The sequence below is a fragment of the Tinamus guttatus genome, unplaced genomic scaffold (assembly GCF_059628265.1).
Source record: "Tinamus guttatus ecotype Peru unplaced genomic scaffold, ASM5962826v1 Tinamus_guttatus_pri_ptg000033l, whole genome shotgun sequence".
Taxonomy (NCBI): Eukaryota; Metazoa; Chordata; class Aves; order Tinamiformes; family Tinamidae; genus Tinamus; species Tinamus guttatus.
The window spans coordinates 4,708,624-4,735,169 of NW_028288567.1; the positions used below are offsets into that span (position 1 = coordinate 4,708,624).

Sequence of the window (26,546 nt, forward strand, 5' to 3'; positions counted from 1 at the left end):
ACAAGGGCTCAGAGTACTTACAAAGAAAGAAAAAAAGGGCCAACATCATCCCCTAGAAAACACAAGATACAATCAAACCTCAAATTTATTTAATCAATTTACACAAATACACAGCAAGTAAGACACAAAATAGCACTATATACATAATATTACTTACAGTACATTACAGATTTGATTGGTGTAGAGTGTGAGCTCTGCCATAATCCCTGTTACAGTAAAATCCTTTACACAGCTGTACCACAATACAGGAATGTAATGCAACTAAGAAAAAAAAGCCTTTTGTTTTTTTCCTTAATTTTCATGATTACTCACTCTCTCATTTCTGCAGAAGTTTGAAGTGCTGTCAGGCAAGAGGGTAAAGTTCACTGTATAAACTACCCTTTTCCTTCCTAGAGCTGTTTTAATTCTATAGTTTTATAACTGAAGTTAGTGAAAGCATAGATAGTGGATGGCCAGTTATTCTCAGTAGAATTTTTAGGGGTCTTTGCTGTAATCCATCTCATACAGTTGAAGAAAGTCAGACACTTAGCACAAAAACTTTTCGAAGAGCCTTAGTCAGCTACACTGAAGTGCAGCACTTACGTGCACAGTTCTTGAAAGAGGTGAAGGAGTTTGTGCAGAACAAGCTCCCTCCAAAACCCTTTTTTTGGGGGAAGCGTAACCCTTGGATGACAGCAGCACATACTTCAGACAGGTAAGACCGAATTCTGTCTTAAAAAAAGGCATAATTCTATGGACGTTTCTTACATATAATGCAAGAAAAGCAAGTTATAGGACTGAACTAGTAATTTCAACTGACTTAACTGGTTTTTTGTCTTTTACACCGATATTTTTCTTCCCTCCTGGCTTTTTCCAGGAAATATTCCTTTAAGTAGAAAATAAACAGTATTAACTGATGCAAGATAATTGTCTGTTTAATATACCACTCCAATAGTGAAGATATTCACTATATATTTCCCTGTAGTTAATATAAGCTTTTTTTTTTTTTTTTAATTTAAGGCTAAGGTATTCAGTAAAGTTGGGTCAACTATTTAAGCAGCTTTTGACTATCAGTTAACATGTGCAGTGGCTTACAAGGTACTACATCTTCTACAGTGATAAGATGTGGGTGGGCAACTGTACAGTACAACTTTCCTTGACTCACTGAAACTCAAAAGAGGTTAATACTTAAAGGATGTAAATGCAGTTTTAACTGAGGCCCAATACCCCTGGAAGCAGTGCCCAGAGATTTGGATTAAAAGATGAGTCCATACTTGAGTCTAGAGGAGTGGGAGGTTCTCCCCTTGCCTCAGGCCCCAGCACATTCTCTCCTCTCTCTCGTGCCACCATCATTCTCAGGTATAATGCAGTTAAAAGATGTGAGCCCAACACCAGTTCTAGCTCAGAAAAAGCAGTACTGGTTTTACAAGATAACTTCAGTTGCTGAAGTTTCTCAGATGTAATTCTACAGCTTGCTTTGATAAACTAATCATACATGGGACACAAACTGCAGCAGTTACCACTAGTATGAAATACAGAATTTCACAAAATGTAATTTTGTAAATAGACTAAAACTGCTGTCAAATCTATCCCATTTACACTACCTCAAGAAGCGCTCAAGTGAGAAATAAATAACAAAGCATTTCAGATACTGACAAATATACTAGAAACTAACCATCTTTGTGCTAGTGTAGCATTTAAAATAAATTCCATTTTTAAAATTATCTTCTGAAACTCTGGGGTGGGGAGGGTTGTTCTTTTGGTTGTTTTACAAAGGTTTCCTCTCTCAAGTTCGGCCTTACGGTGTCAGGTCATGCAGAACAGCACTGTATCGCAGGCCTGCAAGGTCATGATGAGATTGCTTCTACAGCCTCTATCAGGTTCAAGGCAAGGCTGTACTGCCCATGGTTCTCTGGTAAGTGCTCTATTACTTTGTTAACCAGTTTAGCTGTTGTTGCAATTGGCACGTCCGGATTTTGAAGGTCCTGGGGGTCCTAGAAAAGAATAAACAGAGCACTGGAGTCACAGATGATCTCCTGCAGGTCCTTCCTGGTGAGCTTTTATGAGCCAAGCTAGTATTTGAGCTGTAAGCTGCTGCTTCAGCTCATACTACTGATGCTTTTGCTGCAAGTTTGTTGATGCAAGCAAAACATCACACCTCTAATCTGGATAAGCACAAGGCACTGATTTCTGAGTAGTGCCACAAGAAGAGATTGTCAATAGTCTGTTCAAAGCAAGAACAAATCTAACACAATGTCATAAGAAAGTGTTTCACAAAGACACAAGGGCACTTCTCCATCCAACACACACAGCTCTCATTCTTCATATTACAGGGTCATGCTATGGGTAAAGACAAGCAAGTCTCTCCCAAATTTACTTGAAGGCATGAACATTACAGTCTGAACCAGCAAAAACATGTAGCAAAGCTGCACTCTCCAAGTGACTTCATTTTGAAGCGTGAAAACCGATCCTTTGTTTCAGCTGGTGAACAGCCTCTGTGGAAGGAAGGCGTCTTCCTAAACGAGGCTCGACTTACCATAGCTTTAAGCCAAGTACAGAGCATTGGAGGAAGCCTTGCAAGGAGCTCCATCCCCTCCTTCGTCTGCATGTGAAGTAAAACAAAGGCCAGTCTCTGTCCAGTCAGTATGAGGAGCTGAGATGCAAGCACTTCCTTGTCAGCCACCTGAAGAAAGGCCTGAAAACAGGAATACACAAGGAGTTAGATACTCTTTGAGCATGACAAAAACTCCCTTAGAAAACCATCTTTTGATTTCTTTTTTTCCTCTCCTTTCTCAGACACCTTCAGACACTCAAAGGAAAATTGGTTTGGGGACTGTTTTTTGGGTTATCTGCTACTGTGATAAAACATGTTACTAAAAGCCTGACAACAGCAGCAGAGTGAACAAAGGCTGAGAGATCTGTTCTGAAGTTCAACAGCATATTCCAAGCTTCAGGATAATTTCTTAAATTGTTTGCTTTTCTCCTCAAGAACAAAAAAGGATTTTCTGCATGCAGACTGATAAACATTTCGTGAAATTGTGATCAGAAGACACAAATGGTCATGCACATTTTTATCTATGCCTAAGAAACTTAAACTTAGGGATTTAAAAAAAAACAGGCAGTTTTACCTCTCACCTATGAAATCTGCCAACGTGGATATCAGTGCTCCTCTCATATGAGTACATTCTGCCAAGACTTCAGTTTTACTCTATTCTGTTGGTAACAGCTCATACTAGGAATATTTTTATATGTTACGAGTAGGTGAAAGAGTAATCTTGAAGATATTCAGACATAATCCTGTAATAATTAAAAAATACTAAAAGGTGGTATTACCTCTTCACCGAGATGATCCATTCCATAATTATACAGTTCACATACATAAAGCCTTCGAACCGTATCCTCACAGATTTGAAGATGCTGAGCCAGATCCACAGCCAACGTTGGCCAATCCTTCTCCTTTTCGAAAGGAAACAACTCCTCTTCCAGGGCTCCTTTGGCCTTCTGTGATGAACACAGGCTTTGAACCACTGCACTCACAACTTTCGCCAAGAACTTGGAAGGAAAAATTAAAAGTTACTTCAGTTTTATTTGAAGTTTTAGAAGTTCTAGAACTCTCAGGAGCAAATTTGCACCTACCTGTTGTCGTATGGATAAAATATTTGGATCCATATCTCCACTGGGTAAAAGCTGAATTGAAGTAAGGTCTTTGAAAAAGGCATTTTTGCCCTAAAATTGAGATAAGGAGAGAAGTTATCAATTTTTTGAGCCAAAGCATCCTTCCATTTAAATTGTATTGCATCTTCTATTTATCTTGGAGATGGAAATGGACACAGTGAAGTTAAAGCTAGGGAACAAAAGGAACACATTTCTTCATATAGTCCTAACATTGAGAATTTGCTTTCACGTAGGAACACCTGCCTACCAACTTAGATATGTGATATACTACCAGCTGCAGCTTAAATTTGCATATATTTTCTTGTCTCTAGCTTATTATGCCAGATCAAAATGCCAAGTGTGACATTTAATAAGAAATGGATAGTAGCTGACACAAAAATAATTTTTTAACTGTTATCTACTGAAAAGCAGTTGACAGTGCTCTACTTTGCAGGTCGCTTGGACTATCACTAATTAAATTGCAGCTAAAATCTGAATGACAACCACCCCTGTTTTGCCAGCCCTCAACCTGGCTGTACTCAGAAACAGACAGAGCTGCCCTGTCTGTTCAGCCCTTGTGTGAGCCCACGGTGCTGCAGCAGTGACCCACGCAGCACCGATAGCCCTGGCAGCCCTGCTCTGCGCTGCATCAGGAAAGAGGGAATATGACACACACTAGAAAGCTTCTGTTAGAAGACAAAAATCCTCATAGTTTCGGGGTTTGCCTCCAGATTGAGAGAACAGCCAATAGAGAAATACTTAGAGGGATTGCACCCTACTCATGGAATTACACAGAACTGTGTTACAGACCCTGGAACATGGTAGGTACATGGTACAACATGGTAGGTATAGGTCTACAAAGCACTTTATATAAAACACAAAGTTTTATTTTACAGAGTGACAAGGAAAACTTCTTTATACCAGGGTCAGACACTAATGGGAAATATACTGTATTTTGGCCACCCTGAGTTCTCTTTAATATATGCATTTTTATATTTATTTATATTTATACGTATTATATGCATTTACATGACAAGCTGTTTGTTCTCCTTGAGAGGCTCTGAATTATAGAAGGAGCATCAGCAGTAACACATACAACAGCAGCTCTCTAACATTTCTGTATTCAAATATTTATGTTTTCTCTGATCTGGTTCCTCTCCAAACAACTATAGAAACCTGGCTTCCAGACTGCACCTGCAGTCTCATCACGCAGTACTTTGAGGCCACCTCGCCAGTCAGGAGCTGATTTTTATGAACCTGAGGCCACTACAAATCCTTTATCCCTAAGACACACGGCCCACTGTTGGGTCTCCACCTGGTGACAACTCAGCGGCTGAACCCTGCCCTGTCTAAATGACTTTCACAGAAGTCTGCAGGCACTGATCTAAGGGGGGAAGCTAACACCTTATATACCTGTAAGGCAGGTGGGATGCTTAGATGCGTGCACGCACGTGTCAGAAGCCATACCTTACTGTCAAAAAGTGAGAGGGGCTTCACACTCTTCAGAGCGAACCTCATGATGAGGTGCAGGACAGTACACAACACAAACTGATGCTCCACCAGCGGGTAGTGGACGCGCTTCTGCTCGAGGGCGAGTTCCACGATGGACACGGGTCCTTCGGCCGCCAGCCAGGCGTCCTCGGTGCCCAGCGCGGGCGCCGCCATTTCATCGCTGCCCACGTCGGCCTGCGCAGCGACACCGCGGCCGCGCGTGAGGCAGCGGAAGGCACAACGTTACACGCGCTAAACACCATTAAGGACCATTAAAAACATAATTTCGTGTTTTCTAGTAGGGTTTATCTGCGTGAAGTGAATAGTGTAATTACTAATTTAACCGTAAGAATTAAAAATAAATATTAATTCTTAAGTTCCCTATTTTATACTGGAAAAATATAAACTTTTACCTCTAGTAATGTCTGTAGAAGATCTGAACAGCAGCCAAGAAAAGATGTCATAGCAGTGTCACCCATACCTACATCCTGTAGCAAAGGATGACTTAATTTTTTGTAGTTAGATTTGAAAGTACCCTTTAACAACTCGGTATGTTTGAAAATACAATTGTTTACACAGAATATAGTGTTCAGCTCACCTTATTTACCAGTATTTAAAGCTACACAAATGAGCACAGCTCACAACTACAACTGAGGACAATGATTTAGAAATAACACATACACATTTCTTTCTAATATCTTATAAGATTGTAATTTAAAATAGCTTAACCCATTCACAAGACTATTCCTAAATGAGACTGAATTCCTCAAGTCATCGTATCTAGTAAACTTCATTTTCTGAACATATTAATTAAGCTTTAAAAAAAAAATAAAAAAAGATCTACCTATTAGGATTGCTATACCTTTCCAATTTGCTTTGTCAGATTAATTTTTATTTTCTAAAATTCGTAACATTGTCTTAGGACTTCATTTGAGTTTTTATATATTTCATAACACACTATCACTTTGAAAACCAAATCAAACTAGTACTGAAAATAAGTAGTTTTTATTTATTTTTCCCCATTTAGACAAAAATAGTATTACTTGCCCTTCTGCACAATCTGTCCTTGGGAGCTTTTCCAACCTGTTGATAAAATAATAACCAGCACAATTAAATAATTTTCATTATAAAGTAGATAGAGTAGGTACTGCACTCAATTTAAACTAATACTTAGCATTTTCCTAAAACAAAAAAACAGTTCATTACAACTACATAAGACATTACTTTTCAAAGCTTTCCTTTGAAAACAGGATGATTTGATACAGATCATACAACATAGAAATGAGCATTGCTGATGCCGGTACAGTTTTGTTCACCCTTCTTTGGGTGAATTCATCTAGATTTAGAAATAATGCCCAGAAGTCCTCAAAGCCTGAAGGCAACTAAAAAATTATCAGTGATTTCTATAATACAAGACTGTATCAAGCATGAGATTAAAAAGAAACATTAGTAAACGGGCGGAAGGAAAAAATGAATGCTCAAGAATAACCACTAGGATAAGAAATAGTTAAGTTTTCATGCTTTCTGGTCTAAATTCCTTAAAAAGATACACCTCCATCATTTCCTGTTTAGAATCAAGTTAGTAAGGTGCTGCTGAGATCCAACTTCCACAACTACAAAAAAAAAAAAGAAATCACATTCTACAGACTATGAGAAAGCTGCATCCATGGAAGCCACCTCTTCCACAGGAGAAAGAAATTAAACTAATGTTTACAAGACCACAGCAAAGTCTAAACAGCAGCTGGGGAGAGAGGCCACAGTTCTGAACCACAGAACTAGTTAAACTTGACATCAGGTGATCCAGGAGACAGTTTCACAGTCCGACCAGGACAACTTTCCGCTGTCCCTTTTGGAACAGAGTAAGTGCCAGCATCAGGTGAAAGATGATGTATGCAAAAAATAGCTAAAAATAAATAAAGCAGAAAACCTTTATCTTTTCTCCCACGGGTGTTAACGTAGGCAGAAATAATTGTATTAAGTCTAAATGAAGGCATGAAGAATGTTTTGGTTTTTTTTTTTTTCCCCAAAAGAAATACCTACTAAAATTCTAAGCCTGTTTCCCTGAGCCTATTTATGGAAAGGAACAAAGATAACGATATTCTCTAATTCTTTCCCAGCTAAGGAGAAAGGGAGAAAATGAGAAGCACAAAGCAGAGGGGAGTGAGGCAGCCAGTCCTTGTGTTTTTAAAATCATGGTCAACACTTCTCCAGTTTACTCTTCTGGACTTTCATGCTAGCAACAACAACAACAACCCCACTTAGCTACTCCCTACATCTGTCAAACCAATAGACAGATTCTTTTATGCATCTTCCTGTCCTAAACAGGACCGATTTCTACCAGACAAGTCTATTACATACATGCAAAACTGAAGTTTAGCAGGAATGAGTGTAATAAAACTCATCACTAACAAGCTGCACGTAATAGAAACTGATAAATAGAAACTCTCAAGCTGCTGAGAGTTAAAAATACTCAACAGCATCCCCAAAGCAGCATTCTGCACCTGGAAGAGTAAGCGCTCATACACTCAAAACCCAGGTCCCAGGAGGCCGGAAAGCTACTGCTTGTGGAAGCCTTAAGGGTTCATGGCAATAACCATCAGTGCAGTAAACAAGTATATGGAAAACACTAAGTTACTTTATACAATGAATTTATATATACGCACACACAAAAAAAATGAAGTATAATCTCCTTAAAATAAAGGATTTTAACAATAAAAATCATTATTAAAAGGAGATTTAGGATAAATGGTTTTGCAAGTATTTTTCTCGTACCAATGAGTGCATTTTTGCAATGTGCACTGCTTAAGAGCCTTTGTTACATCAGCCAATCTCTCCTGCTGCTCAAAGCTACCTATGGTTGGCCATTCCAAAACCAGATATGATATTTTAAAATGGACATTAATAAAGCAGTTAATGAAAGCCAACCTAGAAACCACTGTCATGATGTGACACTCACCTTGTCCATTAGATAAGTAGCAGAAGAAAGCCTTTTTACTATGAATGTATTCCACATCATCAGAGCGATACCTAGAATGACCACATACTTGTGAACTCCAAGCAAATAGAACAAAACATCTTATGTAGCAGAAGCAGAGAGTAAAACTAGTAAAATTCTTTTAATGGTGAGGAATTAAAAATAGATTTTGAGTGAAACAAGAAGGTAACAACAGTTATCCTGGTTGATTTACCCTTGAAATTTAGATTTCAGATTTCTTGGGAGTAGACTACTTTGGTGCCCTAATGTAAGGGAAAGAGCAAAAGGTACCAAATTGGCAAAAACAAGAACGGACCGAACCCAGCTCTGGTTGGATGCGGCTTGCTGACTAGGCCCAAGAACAAGTTAAAGCAGACCTTTCCTGTGACTGGGGATCTCGAGTTATGCAGCCTCGGATGAGGCTGGATTGGCTATCGGGGTGCATGTAAGACACATGTACTGCGTTGTTTGCTTATAAATAGGAGGTTGTAACCCAATAAAATTGCTATTGACCATCAGCTTTTAGCCCCTGTTCCTTGACACAGGACCCACACCCTAACACAGTTATAAATGGAAGAAATATTTCACTGAAATTATTATACATACCGAGTTAAACACTGTAGGGATACTGTAACTTTGGTGGTAAGGTTTAAAACTGTTGCTTTTGCTACAGCACGCACTATATTTTCATATATAAATAGACTACAAAAAGGACAATTCTCATCACATACTCTGATATACAGATTATCACAAAAAATGTGAAATGTAATTATCTGCAAGGACTGCCCACCACTGTTTTGACTAATTCTTTTTCTAATCTTCACAGGATTTTTTCTATTTTTTTAAGCTACATATAGGTTAGTTTTAACTACCCAACTTAATTTCCATCAGAGTTATGGAAATATCGTTTCAAAAACAAAGAGTCTGAATGTTAGCACAAAGTCTTTCCACACGAGATAGTCACCACTCCTACTAAACTGCATGCACTTATCCTAGTCTAAATACAGTGAATTGTTTTACAGTTTGAGATCATCTTTAATGAGCGCTTTGTACTTACCATGTTGAACGTGGGCGTTAATGATACACCTAAGATGATCTATAGACCTAATGAGAAAACATGCTTCCTTATGCAAAACAAATAAAAAAAGTAAGAGAAAGTTATTATTCAAAGTTTGTTTTAAATGTAAGCTGTTAATTCCTAAAGGACATATTGGTCTTTTTTTTTATATATATATATAGTTATAGAACTTGTGAGAAAACTATGTCAACACTGTAATCTTCTCTGCTACTATGTCATAAACACACATACACACACAACATACCTAAATTTTAAGATCATGTAAAAATTCTGATAGCATAAGAACTTAAGACGACATTTTCTAATGTAGAGAAGCTAGCAGAAAGCAGCAGAACGAACTCGATGCAAGTAACTTTTTTTTTTTTTTAAATGAGAGTTCAAGGCTTGAAAAAAAAATCTTGGAGAAAAGTGCAAGAAATCTCTCTTCATTCTTTAAACGGTATGGATTATAGTCTAACAAAATTCTATGATCTGTTTTAGTACATACCAAACACATGAAAAGTTCATCTCTGTTTTGCAATAATTAATACATTTTTCTATTTACGCAAAACGCAAGCAAACCATTGATGACACTTGAAGTGGCACAAATCCAGGATCTGTAGCTTCAGTTTTCAGAATCTGGTAGCTTAGGAACACACTGTCCGGTCTTTTTGAGGTGTCACACAACCTTAGTACTTCTCATTCTCTCAATTATATTTATGCTTGCCACTTCCCACAGGATATACACACACATATATATATATACACACACACACACATATATATATATACACACACACACACACACAACTATGCTTTACAGTCAATGTCTTCCTAATGGAAATTTTTATGAATTAAAATGAATTTTGGAAACTGTTTCTAGTGAGATTTCTTAGTCCTTACTCTCCTCAGGATGAAACTGTTTTACCTCTGGGTCCTTATTCCATTGCACTACATATTCCCAACAGCAATGCGCATGGAGTACATCCAGTTCAAGACTGCAAGGAAATTGCTCATATGCCAGTTGCAGCAATTCTAGGGGAAGAGCAAAAAAAAAAAAAAAAAAAAAAAAAACACCACCCTTAAGTTACAGCACAGATGTTTTCCCCACTATAATTTTGGTACTTCAGAACATTTCTTATCAAAACACTTTTGAAGATATTTTATACGGGAAAAAACAACGTTTTGTTTTTACCTAGGATTGGTTCCAAGCCTGCAAGTGCTTCTGGTTCCTCAAGAAAGATGTTACTATATGTGTCCACCGATTCCTCAGTACTGTCAGCATCTTCTTTGTGCTTTGCCAAATTCAGTACGATAGGGCTGAAGCCTTGCTTAAAAACCCATTTTGCAACAGCGTCAGCAAAGCCTCCTAAAACATAAAAAAGTGTATGTGGTTTGTGTACCCCAGATGAATTACAGTTCAGAAGCAAAAGGACAAGTGAAGAGATACTCGTGACTGTTAACTGACCCAGTAAGTATACAACAGCTCTGTCGATTAGAAAATTTTCTAATTGACTTGTTAAATGTCACAATGCCATCTTTACAATAATCATCTTTTACAATTATAAAGCTCAGAAAAGCTAAGAGAAGTAACCAGTAGAACAATTTTCACAAAGCAAGCTAAGAATAACGCAGAAGCCTATTAGACAGCCAACTGTCTTTCCAGGGAGGCAGGGGGGGAAAGTACCTTTTCCACCTTCAAGCAGTTTCTTGACAGAAAGTCTGCCCAAAGGCTCAGTCTGTAGAGATGGAATTCTCTTTGTCTTCTTGCTCACTTTGCTCTGCAGCAGTGTTTGAAGTATTAGACAATCCTCTAACTGTTTCAGCAAAAGTTTCCAGTATTCAGTATCAAGAGAAAGTGCCTCCCATGAGTCCGTATCTGAACCTACAATTATTTGGGAAAACTAACAGAACATGCAGGCTGTTTTAGGTCGGTTCACCTAAAGTAGCACAGTTTTGCCTAGAAATCAACACTTCCTCACAACCTAGTTATAATATTCACAAGCCCATACATCCCCTAAATTCCATATAGCACCTTAAGACAATTAACAAAAAAATACACAGGCCTGGTACTATTGCAGTATGGAATAGTTTTTACTCTTTTACACCACAATGTTGCATGCAGTTTCACAGGATTAATTACAATTTTGTGAAGAAGCAGTTAATGTCAAAAAAAGAAAAAAAAAAAGCCACATTAAAGCCATAGCAAAATAAGGCCTAAGAGATTTCACCTGTCTATGAAAAAATAAGAACTGCAAATCTAGTAAAAGTTTGCTATCCAAAGTTCACTGAACTTTTTAGACAAATTTGGAAAACGCACAACTTTGCTTACACGAAAGTGCTTGCTATCAAGAAAAAACTCACTATACAGTTCACTTTAAATACTTAAGTGTACAGTTCTAATATATCATTCATTTACCTCTGCATAATACTCTTAAAATTCAGGGTTTTTTAATGCTTGCAGGATAGCATGACCGTGCCGGTATCAGAACGACAATGAATGAGCGCCGAGGACACTGCCCCGCTGAGGATCCAATGCCCTGCATGACCGCGAGGCAGTAAATAAAGCGGAGGAGAGCGGGGCACGACCACTCGGACCACTTGCCTTTTTCTCGGCCACGCTGTCGATGATCTCTGCGGTGACGGCGTGCCCGACGTGGGCAGAGAGCAGGGCAGCCGCGTTGTGCTCCGACTGAACACAAGCCGAGCGCATCTGCTGCCACCAGGGGGACACCGACTGAGTGTCCCACGACTCGTCTATGGCAACTGCACGGGAGGGACAAGCGGGACAGGCAGCTCAAGTCAGGGGGTGTTAAACTCGCAAAACAGAAAGCTGCATTAATTCAGTCTATGTTAAGTAGCAATTTCTAATTACTCTACACTGATATATATTGTCTTTTTTTTCTAGATTTTTACCCTACAATTTATAGATCACAACTCGAAATGGGAGAGCCAGAATATGAATTACATGGACTCGAAAGTTTCATATGTATGACGCAGGCAGTAAATCTGAATCACTAGGCCGTAAAACTGGCTGCACACTTACTGTATCTAAGGAATGTCACAAAGTGACACCTCACAACACAAACAAGGCATCTTCTGTTATTTCCAGACACTGTATGTGTGTAAACAACTGCTGCCATAATAACTGTGACTCAACCAGTGTTTAACCCAATCTGAAGGATTTCTGAGCACCCATCAGCACGAGGGAGAGGCGCAGGACTACACACCCAAAACAGAGAGGAAGGGGAGCTGGACATGCCCATCCTCTAATGGCAAAAGCAGCTGTGTCAACTTAGTGGTGAGTGAAACGGTAGGCTATGACATGGGACTTGAACAACCACTTTGCCTCTATTTTTCAGTCATTTCCTTTTATTATTAACATTCAATATTTAGCTCTTAGATAACTTGTTAGGTAAAAAAACCCTGATAGTAATCAGGTAACCTAGATATAACTTATTCTTAGTCAGTCTGGCCAGAGTAAATGTGTAACTGTCTAATTCAGTCAGTCATGTCTAAATCATTAATGTTCCAAATGCACGTTTCACCTTTCATTTTGCTCAGAAGTGACAGCATAGTGTGAAGGCAGCTGATAGAGTCTGGTTTATCTAGAATATCCTTTTCCTTGGAAAGCCAAAGATTGAGGAGGAGTGACTGAGGAGAGAAAAGAAATATGTAATTAGCACTTGCTTGAAAACATTATGTCGCAGAGCTGAACTGTTTTACCCATAAAATCTTGTTGAAGTAGAAAGTTATAAACATGTTGCAAATGGCATCCTGTGACCAAGAGTGAAATGAAACACTAAAACATCTTCCAATTAAGAAAAAAAATCCTACACACTAAGAAAACAAAAACCCACCACACACTTTTAAAGGCACAGGCAGATAATTCCTGAGTCATCACTTTGTAAAAACTGGTACCGTTATCAGTGTTTCAGATGAAAATCTTAACACAGCCAAATAATATTGAAATAAGCGTTTCAGTCATTAGGTAGTGGCTGGGAGAAGAGTATCCAAGTACCAAAATTAGAGGTAGATGATGGTCTGAACACTATTAGAAAGGTTTGACACATTTACTCTCTGTTCTTTCTTTTACACTTTCTTGCTTGCTTGCAATAAGGAACTGTAAAAAAGGAGTCTCAGTACCAATTCCCATCCCATTAAAACTACTCAAGTTATTGATGCAGTCTATCTGAACTTAACTACTATATAATTTTGTTTCCCTTTGGAAAAGTATTGAGGATTACAGTAGAGTATTTGTAGTTCTAAAAGCACACTTTACACATCCCCATTAGCATACCTACCGATATTTCTTACTCGATTTTTATTTTCTTTCTTTTACATATATTAAGCGGGAAATATGAGCATCCAGAAAATTGAATGCGGGGACATAAAAACATGAAAGATAGTCCGAGTGCAGCATTAATCCAAAGATCAATATTAGGAGTTTTCCTATCAGGGTTTTGCCTTTAAAATACTAAGTCGGAAAGTTTAAAAGTACTTAATAAGCATCTTACCAACAAGGTCTGAGGGCTGAAACCAGCTGACTCCAGTGTGTGACACATTTCTTCAGTGGAACTCTCTCCATGCAAACATTTCCAGAAGAAAAAGCTGCCTGGAGCAAAATACGAGTCAAAATTGGGAGTACCTTCAAAAGTCACTCTTCTCACATACTAACACCTTACTGATGCGGTCCACCTTACTGATCTGGTCGCAATGACTGTAGCACAAAGGACTAAGTTACATATAAGATACCCTGACACTTTATCCTTATTGGAGAGGGATTGTACAAACTCAGCCTTCCACCTACTAGCCAGGAACAGGACGAAAACACTGTATTTTGGAAAATAACAGTAAACAGAGCATCTGTGGTTGAAAAGATTACTGATTTTAAAAGTTTCAATTGCTCCACACAATAGAGCACACATTTCATTGCTCCCATACAATGGTGCTGTCCCACCAACAGGCAACTCTTGCCACAATGGACACTAGAGCTCCAACTGCTATAGAACGCAAGCGGAAAATGAACTTAAAATAAAGATTATTGTACTGCTTTGACTATACACTTAGTTCAATCCCTACAATGGTTTGAAGTATCAGACAAGGTGATCCAACAAGTGACGCATAACTATGTGGCAGCATGTTGCATTTTGTACAGCATGCTAAGAGCCACAACCGCATAATTTATACCTTACCAATGCTATAAAAAGCCCAAATGTCCCTTTGAGGCAGAAGGAAATTGGAAAAACATGATATTCACAAAACCATCTAAGCTGCTCAGCATGACACTTATGTTTCAATTATTTTCAGGCCACCTGCATAGAGCTGAATACCCTGTTAAGCTACTCATGATTCCAGTCCAAAAGGGTGGAAAGAGGAGCACTTTTATCCCAATTCTTAAAGCCAAGTATAATTTCATGGAAGAAAAAAATGCAAATTTACTTAAGCAGACTTAAACTACTTTGAAAAAACCCTTTGATCTTCATATAGATGAAAGTCAAGCTCTTTTGCTTAACTTTTCAGTCCCAATTCCTCTCCAAGCTGGACATTTAAGACCAAAACAAGCAGAAGTTGTAGTTTGTAAACTACACAGCACCATCTACAGAATTCCCTGTTTGCACCAAAATTTCTCCAGGAAAGAGGCCATTTGGAAACAGTCTGCCTTTTGAACGGATATATCTCAGCCTGTTCCCACCAGCTTTTTCCTAAGAGCCCCTCAAGTCAGGAACAGATTTGCTAACTAAAGTAATCTGATCCTGGACACACACAGACATCTCCAAGAGGCTCATGACCTCTCCCCATTATCAAAAATTCAGTTCAGTGCTGTCACAAACCTCCTATAAGCATCCCTCATTTGTGGAGTATTTCATCCCCTGCTGCTCCTGTGCTCCCTTCCCCATGCTGCCTCTGGCCGGCCTGGCCGCCCTTAGAGGGGGTCCAAGTTCCAGTCCTGTCCCTGACAACTGCTCAAGTGTCACCAGGAAGGAAGACAAGAGCGGGACAGAGCCATTCCATAGAGTACCTAGGTACCAGTTACTAGTGGATCAGTTAATCAGTAAATGAAGAGTGGTAACGAAGCTTTAGAGTAAACCTATCTGCAGAGGTAGTTACTGGTACCTAGGCAGAAAGACTTGTCCTACAACTCGCCGTAGCAGCAGGATCTACCACTTCACATCCCGCTCTGCAATGGTACTGCTTGGAAACCTCCCTGAAATATCTTTTGTTTTGTTTTTTAGAACATGCCCAGGCTTTAAGGTAACCTCACAAGCAGCTCAGTGGTTCTTACCTAAAGCCACATACTCTCTATCTTCCATGTTTTTCACATTAATTGTATCCTTTTCATACTCTAGATACTCTAAGAAGGTTTTCACAGACAGGACACAATCTTTCTCATCAGCAAACTGAACAGCAGTTTCAGGGGTTTCAGCGTTTTCTTGCTTGTAGTTCTCCAGTAACGTTTGAAGCCTAAGAAAATCCTTTCGGTCCAGACGAAGCAGCGTAGCCAAATCCTTAAAAGGAAAAAAAGCAAAAAATAAGTCTTCTATCACAGAAGACTAATGCAAAAAGTTTTTTTTAATTCTTTCAGAAAGTAGTTAAAACTGGAACTCAAGAGAATTAAACATTTTGAACATAAAAATTAGTTTTTAAAGGCTCAAAATAATTGAATATTCCCAAATTCAGTTATTCACAGATCAAAGTGAAGAGACACATTCCCCATACTCAGATCTTGATCACTGTATAACTGTTATTTAACAAGCAACAAGCCCATACAACACCATTCCATAAGTTTATAAGCATTATAAAAATGATATCAAAAGCAAGCCATATTATAATACAGACCACTGATTTTACTGCTGGTCCCAAAATATCCCCCCAAAAACTGAACAAAAGATTTAAAGAATGCCCTATAGTCCCTGTGTAAATGACTGAAATCAGGAGCTACTGGCTCCATTTACAGTTCTGTCGCAATACTCTGATTGCCAAAGGATTTTAGGTCGATTCATTTTTAAGCGTTTGTATAGCAACTATATTAAAACAAACAAACAAAAAAAAAGTCGAGTAGGAGTCATAAATCTATAACTTCATAACAAGCCTCAGCCCACAAGAAAAACCTGTTAACTTAACTAACTTCATGGAAGAAGCTTCCAGGCCTGGAAAACGTGTTTTTAACTCTTAAACCACTCATTTCTATGGACTTAAATTTTGAATTTACTCACATTATCTGTAGGTGGAGCATCTTCCTGCATTTTCTGGGAATTTAGTTTGCTAACTAGTTCATAAAGATGTAACAATTTCAATTTGTTCGCACAGAACTGTAGTAGTGCTTCATCCACACACTCGAGCTCTGAGGAGAAATAAAACAATGTTTCAATTTCAGGAAGTGGTTGCAAGCAGTGAGATACTTCACAGCTGCATTAAGATCCTTTACTAGGATTGGAGGCCACAAGCGTCTCAATTTTTTTTTTTCCATGTACTGTTGCCTGTAATGATTATATTTAAAATCATGGCAATATAAAACAGGAATTATTTTTTACCAGAAGTAAAGAGAATGTTATCATGGTTATTTTTAAACAGAAAAAGGTTGGTAACATGACACAGAACAAATACATTGCTTTTTCCTGCTAACATGCCAAACCACAGAACGCCAAAAAATGAACGAAATTCAGTTTTGTCAGAAAAAAAAATGCATAACGTTATCATTTTAGAATGCTGGATCTTGCCAAAATTAAGCGGAAAACTACACTAGCAAAACCCTCCCTCTCCTCTACCCATTTCAAGAAAATGCATGAAAAAAACCTGACACCTGGAAAGGAGAGATTTCTTTTCCAGCTGTGAAGCTAGAAGAGCAATGTTGTCACCTTCTCTCCAAGGCAAGGCAAGCAACACAGCCATTCTCATTGATAAATAGTTTACCAAGAACTTCCATAAAACTACGGCAGAAAGTGCTGGAGTAATGACATTTCCCCAAAAGTGGCTCCAAAAACCCCAAGAAACTGCATGCAATATGAGCCTAGTGAAGTCTACCAAGAAGGAAGAGTGGGCACCTGCCCACAGCCCAGACCCTCGCTGATAAGGATCCATTACGTTAAAATAGATCTGTAGTACCATAAGCCTTCTTTAAGAAACGCAAAAGCTGAGAAACTTTCACACAGAGAAACTCAGGAAATCTTCCCAAGGAAAGCTTCTACCAGATGAAAATGCTGAGCCTGGGATTTTTGCTTGGCTGTTTTTTTTTTGGAGGGAGTAGGGGTTTGTTTTTCTTTTGAAGATCTAATCACAGGATGCTAGGCACATGACAAGTATTTTAAAGCCCATGTATTAGCAAGCTATTTGATATCTCCATGGAAAAAAATTAGACACATGAAAGCAACCTCTTATGATACTTAACAACAAAACTACGCAGTCTCCTTGTGGAACAGAATAGTTCCACAAGAGCCTTATAGCACTAGTTTTTCCTCCAGACTTGTTGCAGACAGAGTGCAAACAATTCTCCATATTTGCAAAATAAACATCCACCTACCCTGTTTTTTTAAATCATCCATCAATGTCTGAGTGATGCTTGTGAGAGATGACAGTGGCACACGTTCACTTGCCAATATACTTTCCAGAGCCTGTTAAGCAAACATTCAACAAAATCAAACATTTGCTTAGTTTTACTGTGAAAATATTTAACGTAAGCCCACAATAGCATAACTTTCAGAATGATTTTCAGCTGCTTTTTGTCTTCATGTATCCCTGTTACATAACTTGATCTTACAAAAAGCTCTGTTCTATTTACATTATTTCCATTTTATCACAAACAATACCTTGAGGAAGTCACAAATCAACATTAACCCTTGGCAGTATGTTAAAAAAAGGAAAATAATTAACAACTTAAATATTTCAAGTAAGTATAGAAAAAAAAACATATATTTGGTAAGATATATAAAGGCTTAGCCCTCCAGTCTGATAATGCAACATTTTCTTCCCCAGTATTCGAGCACTGATTTCTGAACATTCACCTGTTTCTTTGTAGCAGGGTATTTAATATCCAGGATTAATTCCTTTGCCTCAGCTTCAACCAAGTCTGCAAATAAAGACAACAGTGCCTTTAATTCCTATTTTGCAGTTGGACTGTAAAAGGCAAGGCAATCTGCATCACAGTTAACACACATGGTTTACATACATACAAAATATAGAGCTGACTGACACTATTACAAGGAATTGCCACAACAAATTTAAAACAAACCAAAGCAGCAGCTGAGTAGCAACTCTTACTCAGGCTTGCCTTTTGTAAGAAATGTATGTTATATAATAAACAAGGACATTTACAGTGAAATGTTGAACTGAACTCTCCCACAACAGGGCTTGCAAGTAGACCACACTTCAAGCAAGCATTCAACTAAGCTTCAAGTAAGAACAGTAGAGTGCAAGCAAGATTTAAGTGGCAGACAAGCTTTTACTGGATCCTTTTAAGGGACAGGCTTAATCTGGGTGCTTCTAAAATATACAAGTCATTTAAAAAGACCCCAATTCACTCAGCTGTCTGTATGCACTGCTATCACACCTGTGATCATACACTTACAGATAATACAAGAATCACCCAATAACAATGTTAAGAAATTACATAATAGAACTTACCAGGATCTGAAGTTTTAGCCTTGAGTAATGCATTTAATTTCTTCACTAGGTGCATGTCTTTTGCTCGCTCACTCTTTTTATCACTAAAAGGAAATAATTTTACTTGTATATGTGAAAGAAGCTAAAATGTATGCTTCAGAAAAATACAGGTTTCTTTTATTTATGTTACTTTAAGATAACATCACATTCACAAAATTCAAGCTTATGTATACAAATCAGAGAGACTATTACACTACTCAGCTTGAGAAGGAACACTAGAATTGATCACTAGAAATAAAAAGTTATTTCCAAAAGCAATAATGAAATTAGAACAGGTATACAGAAGGCAGAAACACCTCACCTCAGTGCTAAATGAAAAGGTACGTGAATGGTTTTTACACTTCCAGAGACTGGATCAAGAAGACATATCTGGTAGGTCTGAGGCTGCCATCCCTGACTGGTCACATTGTTTAAACCCATTATTTTATAACCCGGATACAACAGTCTGAAACCAACATAAGAACACAGCTTTTATGCCCAAGAACGAAATCAGCAACTTTCCTTTTTCACACACTGAATAAAAAGGGCTTTTTGACTTGTAAAGCTAAGGGGTTAAAAATGACTAAGTGGTTATGTTTATCAGGAAAGACCGCAAAGCCACTAAGCAGGACAAAATCCCCTTCTGTAACACAAAAACAAGCTGCATTCAGTAGAAACATGGTTGGCAATGCAAAGACAGCTTCCCAGCACTTCCCGCTGTTGCCACAGGAACATCCCTGTATCACTTCACCCCAACGGTTCAGCTAATATATCTACATGTAAAGCATTTCTTACCTACAGCACTTCCCCACATTGAAGGCCCCAACCCGAGGGCCTTGCTGAGTGCTCCACACTTCCAGGATTCCTCTCCTTGGTGCATAGATCACAAGGAACTGAGCCACTCTGCTTGGACCCTGCGCATGTCCGAAAGGAGAAAAATCCATCTTCTCAGTTTCTCTCTCATTAAGGTCCTCTACAGTTTGTATCCAACCAATTTCTGCATCACGGTATCCTTTGTCAGAGAAGGCAGTTCATTAATGTACAGAAATTAATAAAGAATTAGAATACATAGGCAACCATCTTAACTTAAATGTTATCCCTGTAGCAAGCTGTTTTAAATAGGGATCTGTGCCGTGCTCTTCTAGCGTGGCCCACAAGAGGACTTCTCAGAGCCAAATGCAGCCTCCTGCAGAGCTTTGGGGAGGAACCAGCCCCTTCCAGAGAAGCCACAGAAAATAAAACACCACAGGGCTGTGCTCCTGGGCATTGTACCAAGACAAAAGCCCCTCAGGGAAGGAGTTATAAACAAGTTTATAATACTGAGGAGGCTGCACAGGGTCCACAACCTGCTTAAAGAGAAAAGATGCAGTTCTCAATGCTTTCAGTAGACAGTTTTGCTTTAAACAGGTCTTCAACATATCAACAGCCTCACTCATAAGGCTCTAACTGGGCTATGACTAACAAGCTGTGAATGTGCAATTTGCCATCAAATAAAGCTTGGAAGTATAATGGGAAATCCTAGATAATATTAAACTGTTAGTAACAGAAGAACAGCATTACACCAAATAAGCTTCAAAAATGAGAGAAGAAAAATGCACAAGAGAAATATAGCTATATCTATTTTACTGTTAGAGTGTCTCTGAAGTAGGTACTATTTTCATGCCCATTAATCTGAATAGACAGTGTGGGAGAAAAACAGTAGAGCTAGAGATTGCTCTCTCTGTTCATAAAACTTATCTCCTGTATCATAAAAAGCTGTGAAGCATTAATCCTGTGCAAAGAATGAGCACTGTTATGTTAGATACAATCACAATGACATATATATATACACACACATACACAAAGAAAACAAGCCTAGCATATTTACTTTCTTTAAAAAATGGTTTAGAAGAAACTAAACACTCTCTTCTTGCTTAATCACCCAAAGGAAAGTGAGAAACTAGCAAGGTATATCATTCAAACTTTTGCTTGCTTTCTCTTCGTAAGTTCTAGGATCTTCTTTTGCTTAGAAGAGAGAGTATCTTGTAAAAGAGAGGTTAAAGCTCTTCATAAAATGATTAGGTCAAAAGCTTCCTCTTAAGATACAGTCTTAAGTAAATCATATAACACAGAGCAAATTCTTTCTTTCTATAGTCTGTATCAGTACTTTCAGAACCGGCACAACAATGCCCTTACTTAATTCCCATGAAATCTGTCTTTAATTTGATTTGTAATAAGACAATGTACTAAAATATTTCATAATTGCAGAAAAACTCCTGGGACTCTAAGGCAAGTCTGAACATAAAAGCCCACTATTCTGAGACATATTAGTTGCTACACTGATGTACACTATCCTACCTTTCCACATGCGAACTGCAAGTCCTCTTGTAACATCCAGTAAAATAACCCTTCCAAAGTCATCTGTTACTGCCGCCAAAGTGTTACATGGAGAGAGACATATTCTTTCACCATGCCGACGGGAATCTGGAAGTCCAAACCTAAAAAAAAAAAAAAAAAATCCAACAAAAACACTAAATATCTAAAATAAAACTTCAGAAATAGTAAACGGTATCTTATATGGTCTAAGAGGTTTGTTTTTTTAAGGTGTCAAACATATGGGAAAAATTAAGAGCATATTATGACTAGAGTTTTTACACTGTCTGCTGGGAGATTTTGTAGGTCTGTTACAGTTGTATTTACGGTCTGTTAAAACATGAAATTTGCAAAAGTTTCAGAAAACAGCATAATTAATTGCCTTATCAAGGATATCAGAGCAGTGGTTTATTTTATACGTCTTCGCTTATTGCCAAAAAACCTTAAGAATACTTCAGAAAATCCGGAAAAAACAGTCAGCACTGAGTTTAGTTTTTCATTAGTTTTCTTGAATCATTAAGCTGTAACCTGACATGTTCCCACTCGCCTCTCGTCTATTCTTGTGTCCCGGAGGGACACAGGACACTACTAAATTTTTTGTATAAGCTACCGTATAAGCTATCATAAACAGTATCTCCTGCAGTTTCTTTGAGGCATTTCAGAGAAACTTCAGGCCTGATAGCCATGAACTTACACTTAAATTAGAAAGTGCAGCCTGTGCTTTTGTAGTAACACAACATATACGCACAGTAGAAATTACACAGAAATGAATAAAGTTATTTGTAGAGAAGGTTAAAATGAAATGAAGCTTAAAATAAGTCAACTGCAAACTATCATCCCTGCTTCAAGTCAAGAAAGAGGCTGAACAGCTAACCACTTTCAAAAAAATTCTAATGATCAAGAACACAAGACTTTCAAAGCAATTGAGATGTTATGTCAAACTTGCCTCACTGCCAATGGGGTGGCAGGTTCAACTTTTGGTTTCTGTTTCTGGACAGGTTCTTCTTCATGTTTGCTCTTCCAACCAAGCCAGCCACTTGCAATAGAGAGAAAAAAAAAAAGGTATTAGGAGAACCAAAGTAATGATTCTAAAAATCCTCAAATTATTATGTGGCTACTAAAGCAAAAGTCATTTAATATTTTGTATTTTTTTACCTGGCAGCATTAAATAATGCTGAAGTGAGTTTACTTGCAACTGCTAAGGCAACATGAGACAATAGGGGTTGTGAGCTTCCCTGAAAGGAAGAAGAGAAGCATTTAGAAAGCCAAAAAAACGTTTTCAGACCGAACCCAATTGCAAAATGCTTTTTCAGACCTCAGACACTATGAAAAACTGTCTTCAGTTTTCCCTAGGTTTCAGTATACCATTTGACCATAATGTGATCAAAGCCCAAAAGGTCTTCAATAATCCATAACATGCATGGCATGGCATGTTATGGCAAACTCAACCTACATCATTTTTAAAGTCATTAAAGTACCTAACAAATCCTCTATTCCTCCCAAAGAAGTTTATTCGATCATTACACTGATTTTAAGATAAAGAATAAGAGTTCTCATTGGCAGGACTCTACAGAGATATCACTACCACACCCAGCCAAAGAGATTTTTTCCTCCAGATGATTCCAGTTTCTCAAGATCAAGAAGGAAGGGAAATGTCAGCATGGAATGAACATAAGAATACTTGGAAATACTCATGCAGAAAAAAAAATTGTTAATTATTCAAACAGGTTCACTAAGTCAACTTTGTAGGACGTACCTCTAGAGCAAAAAAGAAGCCAGTGAAAGGATTGGATCCAACAGTAACATATTGAGACATAGCAGGAGGGCTATTTTTTATAGCTGCATTATATCCACCTATAGTGGAGGCAGTCTTCATTTGATCAAAAGGAGACAGTGTTGTGATACCTATTAAAAAAAAATTTTTTTTTTTAAATTAAGTGTCTTACACTTTCCAAACAAAGGTACAAAATTGGCTGACAAGGCACAATTCAGGTGAAGGGTGAAGTAGGAAATAAAGATCCAGATAGACAAATTCCTAAGAAAACAACATAAATAAATACACACACCAGGTTAAGAGAGCAGAAGTCCAGTCCAATTTCCTTCAACAGTAAGACAAAAACCATAGAGTTTTTGTATGAAGCTGAACACAATTTGCTGTGTTTTCCTGTTTTTCATCACCAACCCTGTGTGATGAAAGCAAGCTTCCCACAAATTGCCTGAGTATCAAGGAACCAGAAGAGATGCACATTGAAGAACAGTATCAGCACAAGCTTTGCAGCAAAGACACACCGATGGCCATCCAAATGCACTTTACCTAACTCTTTAACACACTTCTGACGGCCAAGCTGCTTTTGTGAAAGGGAAGGAAAAGACACTATGCTTATTCTCCCCAGGTCTGCCTGTCTGATAAAAACCTGGCTTTCTGCAAATTCTGAAAGAGTCAAGGGCCTGGACAGCCACCTTAGAGGGTTTTTTGTAGTTGTGTTTGTTTTTCTTTGTTTGTTTTTTGGGGGAGGTGGGTAAGGGAACAATCTAAACTTCATTAAACTTGTGAATGAGCCATATCTTATCCTACCTGATCTAGTTTTTTTTACTAAAAAGATAGGATAAAGCAGTTAAAACTCTACCAGCTTTTCCCCTTCAAGTGCAGGGGGAGGCTCAAACAGAGTAGAAGATAGAGTAGAACATAATTATGATAGTTAATGAGCTCGCTCGCAACTTCGGTGCTCTCCCACTACTCATTTTTAGCAGAAGAGTCCCATAAATCAATACTGTTAATTATTAATATGCTAATGTAAGAGCACTAAGATAATTAGCTTCATCCAGATTAATGTTTTCAAGTAAACAGAAGGGCTTACCAATACTAGCATGATCAACGATTGTATCCACATCCTGCAAGCCCCACTTCTTGTAAGCCAGTGGTGGTGGCTGAACATTCTCACTGCCAGATGCTGCAGCTGACAAAGGTTGGTAAAACACACACACAAAAAGAAATGTCTATTGAGGCAAAGACAAAGGAATAGCATAACCAAAAAGCCACAGAAAGAATAACTTGGTTTAAATTAAAATACGCAAACATCTGCAGAGCTAAAGTGAAGATTGGGAATAATTTCCTTGATGTAATTAAAGCATTCAAGAAAAGCTAACTGAATAAAATTTCATGTGACATCCATCACAACATTTTCCATTTGCAGACAGCTTTGTCTTACCCGTCATTTACAGATTAATATTTCCCTGCAACTTATAGAATGCTGCTTCAACTTACTTCTGCATTCTGGGCATGTTTTAGAGAACTTCCTCAGCCAAAGTAACTATAAACCCAGAACACTCACAAGACACGCAACAATTTGAGGTGCAATCACCAGTAAAACTAAGGTGATGAGTCAGACTCCCCCAAAATGTATTAGAACACATAAATGAACAAGAATAAAAGATCATGTAGGACCACTGCTGGAGATAATTACAGCCAGCTTTAAGTGCTTGTCTGCAAGCAGTGATCTTTCACAAAAACAGTAGGATGCAGTCTTGGTTGTGGAATTAGATGGATCTTTCTCCTTATAGCTAAAATTAGCACCTGCATGTTTGCTGCATGATTCACAGACTATCAGTTTTAAGACTTCCGATCTATGGGAGTTTCCCTCTCCTCTGTTGCATGGAAACACTACCCCTCCATTACAAGCATAAAAATAACCATATTAGACACCCGAAGCCACTGAGCCCAGTAAAGGATCTGAGCACAACTAAAACGAGATGTCTAGGAAGAATATTAAAATCAGGACACATATCTGACAACATAACTCTAAACTCTTCCAGTTTCCAAAGAGATCTTCTAAGGCAGAGATAAATTCTAAGCACTCAAAAAAGCTTCATAGTTTCCTCCTTATTTAACCTGTCCAGTCTCACTTTGAGCTCAGGGAAGTTCTTAGGAGTCTCCTAAAAAGTCCTTAGTCAAGGAGTTTCACGATGTAATCCTCCCTGCACAAAAGCTCATCTGATTGTATTCCAAACTCACTGCTACCTAGCTTCATTTAATGCCCCTTCATCCTGAAGTGGAATAAAGAGCGATCTATTCCTAGCCACTATCTCAGCACAGTTCAAAGAGCTGTCTCACGGCAGTAGCATTCCTCAGTTCTTTACCTCTCATCCCTTCTATGCAAGACTCCTGCCTCAACCTAAGGGTGCTGATGTCCCAACAATCCCTGGAGGTGTCATATGCTGGCAGATCCATTGAGGTTTTTCCATACTCAAAATGTACCTATTTTCTGCTGACACAGCTTGGTGCAGAAGAAATGAGAATGTGACAAAGTTGAAGCACAATGAGAACAACCATCAAGAAATTCAGAAGAACAATCCAGCAACAGTTTTTGTTCCACATTTTATCTCCTGGAGTTTTAACAGTCCCACATTTGTACAGTCTACCACACAGTAATGTTACGTGATTCTCCTGTTACCCCAGGAAACTAATGCAGTTTCCAAATCACACTATAAACAGGCACCAAAGGAACAGGATCAAAGGCTGCAAAGTCTAACAAGGTACCAAAGACCCTCAGGCCTTCACCAACAGGAAGACCATTACTAAAGTCACCATTACAGCAGTATCAGTTCCTAAAAGGTCTCTCCCAAGAAGAAAAACATTTCACTAACTCTTAGTGAAATCAGCATCCTGACTTGCTAAACATCTTAAACAGTGTTCAAGTGACAGTGTGCCAGACAGTCAATACTACTCAGACAACTTGTGCTGAGGACACTCTGTGGAGGGGGAAAAAAAAAAAAAAGAAAAAAAAAAAATTGACCGCACAGCAGATGTTATATACCAATTGACAAGCAAGGAAGATCCAAATTTCATCTTGATTTGGTACTTAAACAAAAGTAAGTTGCATACAGAGTAAAATTAATAGTAACAACCCCAAAAATAAACGTTTAAACATACCTCTTGCTACCTGATTACGACATGCACGAAGGGACTGAAAGAGGCTGAAACCATCAATTGTCACAATTGCTGCTGGATACAAAATACTGAGTTCTTCATTCTGTATATTAAAAATAATTTTTTTAAAAAACATCAATGTTACTGTTACAATAGTATCTTTTCTAGCTTTTTATATTATTTACTATCTGAAAATAAGCATTACATCCAAACAGCACGTTTCTAACAATACCCAGACAACAGAATAACTGAACTAAAACTAAAGAAATGAAGTATTAATGTGTCCGGTATATGAATATGCACAGTCATTCAGGCATGTTACTTTGAATTTTTATCTTCTTTCACTGACATTTATATTTCCATGATATATTTTATGGCTTAAGGAGAAAACACGAAAGTTACAGCAGCTTATGAAGACCAGAGAGGAAAAGGTTTCTCTAGAATACAAGTATCAAGGATTTATGAGCCACATT

The 26,546-nt window shown here is 38.2% G+C and overlaps 1 protein-coding gene across 2 annotated transcripts in view; it reads right to left on the reverse strand.

Annotated features, from left to right (window-relative positions):
- Nucleotides 1-1,423: 1,423 nt before the first annotated feature.
- Nucleotides 1,424-26,546, reverse strand: part of RAB3GAP2 (RAB3 GTPase activating non-catalytic protein subunit 2) — a 40,484-nt gene continuing 15,361 nt past the window's right edge. For both annotated transcript variants that reach the window (XM_010218209.2, XM_088532505.1), the window contains exons 8-35: nucleotides 26,077-26,176; nucleotides 24,005-24,103; nucleotides 22,903-23,051; nucleotides 22,302-22,381; nucleotides 22,093-22,182; nucleotides 21,132-21,271; nucleotides 19,590-19,806; nucleotides 19,117-19,260; nucleotides 18,777-18,859; nucleotides 18,158-18,222; nucleotides 17,677-17,767; nucleotides 16,373-16,500; nucleotides 15,442-15,664; nucleotides 13,673-13,770; nucleotides 12,704-12,809; nucleotides 11,761-11,921; nucleotides 10,843-11,059; nucleotides 10,351-10,524; nucleotides 10,084-10,190; nucleotides 9,156-9,222; nucleotides 8,081-8,151; nucleotides 6,172-6,207; nucleotides 5,538-5,612; nucleotides 5,101-5,319; nucleotides 3,616-3,705; nucleotides 3,313-3,531; nucleotides 2,516-2,674; nucleotides 1,424-1,973 (exon numbers count right to left, since the gene is read on the reverse strand). In XM_010218209.2, the coding sequence (XP_010216511.2) occupies nucleotides 1,827-1,973; nucleotides 2,516-2,674; nucleotides 3,313-3,531; nucleotides 3,616-3,705; nucleotides 5,101-5,319; nucleotides 5,538-5,612; nucleotides 6,172-6,207; nucleotides 8,081-8,151; nucleotides 9,156-9,222; nucleotides 10,084-10,190; nucleotides 10,351-10,524; nucleotides 10,843-11,059; nucleotides 11,761-11,921; nucleotides 12,704-12,809; nucleotides 13,673-13,770; nucleotides 15,442-15,664; nucleotides 16,373-16,500; nucleotides 17,677-17,767; nucleotides 18,158-18,222; nucleotides 18,777-18,859; nucleotides 19,117-19,260; nucleotides 19,590-19,806; nucleotides 21,132-21,271; nucleotides 22,093-22,182; nucleotides 22,302-22,381; nucleotides 22,903-23,051; nucleotides 24,005-24,103; nucleotides 26,077-26,176 (3,555 nt within the window). In that variant the 3' untranslated portion in view covers nucleotides 1,424-1,826. The remainder of the gene's footprint in view (nucleotides 1,974-2,515; nucleotides 2,675-3,312; nucleotides 3,532-3,615; nucleotides 3,706-5,100; nucleotides 5,320-5,537; nucleotides 5,613-6,171; nucleotides 6,208-8,080; nucleotides 8,152-9,155; nucleotides 9,223-10,083; nucleotides 10,191-10,350; nucleotides 10,525-10,842; nucleotides 11,060-11,760; nucleotides 11,922-12,703; nucleotides 12,810-13,672; nucleotides 13,771-15,441; nucleotides 15,665-16,372; nucleotides 16,501-17,676; nucleotides 17,768-18,157; nucleotides 18,223-18,776; nucleotides 18,860-19,116; nucleotides 19,261-19,589; nucleotides 19,807-21,131; nucleotides 21,272-22,092; nucleotides 22,183-22,301; nucleotides 22,382-22,902; nucleotides 23,052-24,004; nucleotides 24,104-26,076; nucleotides 26,177-26,546) is intronic.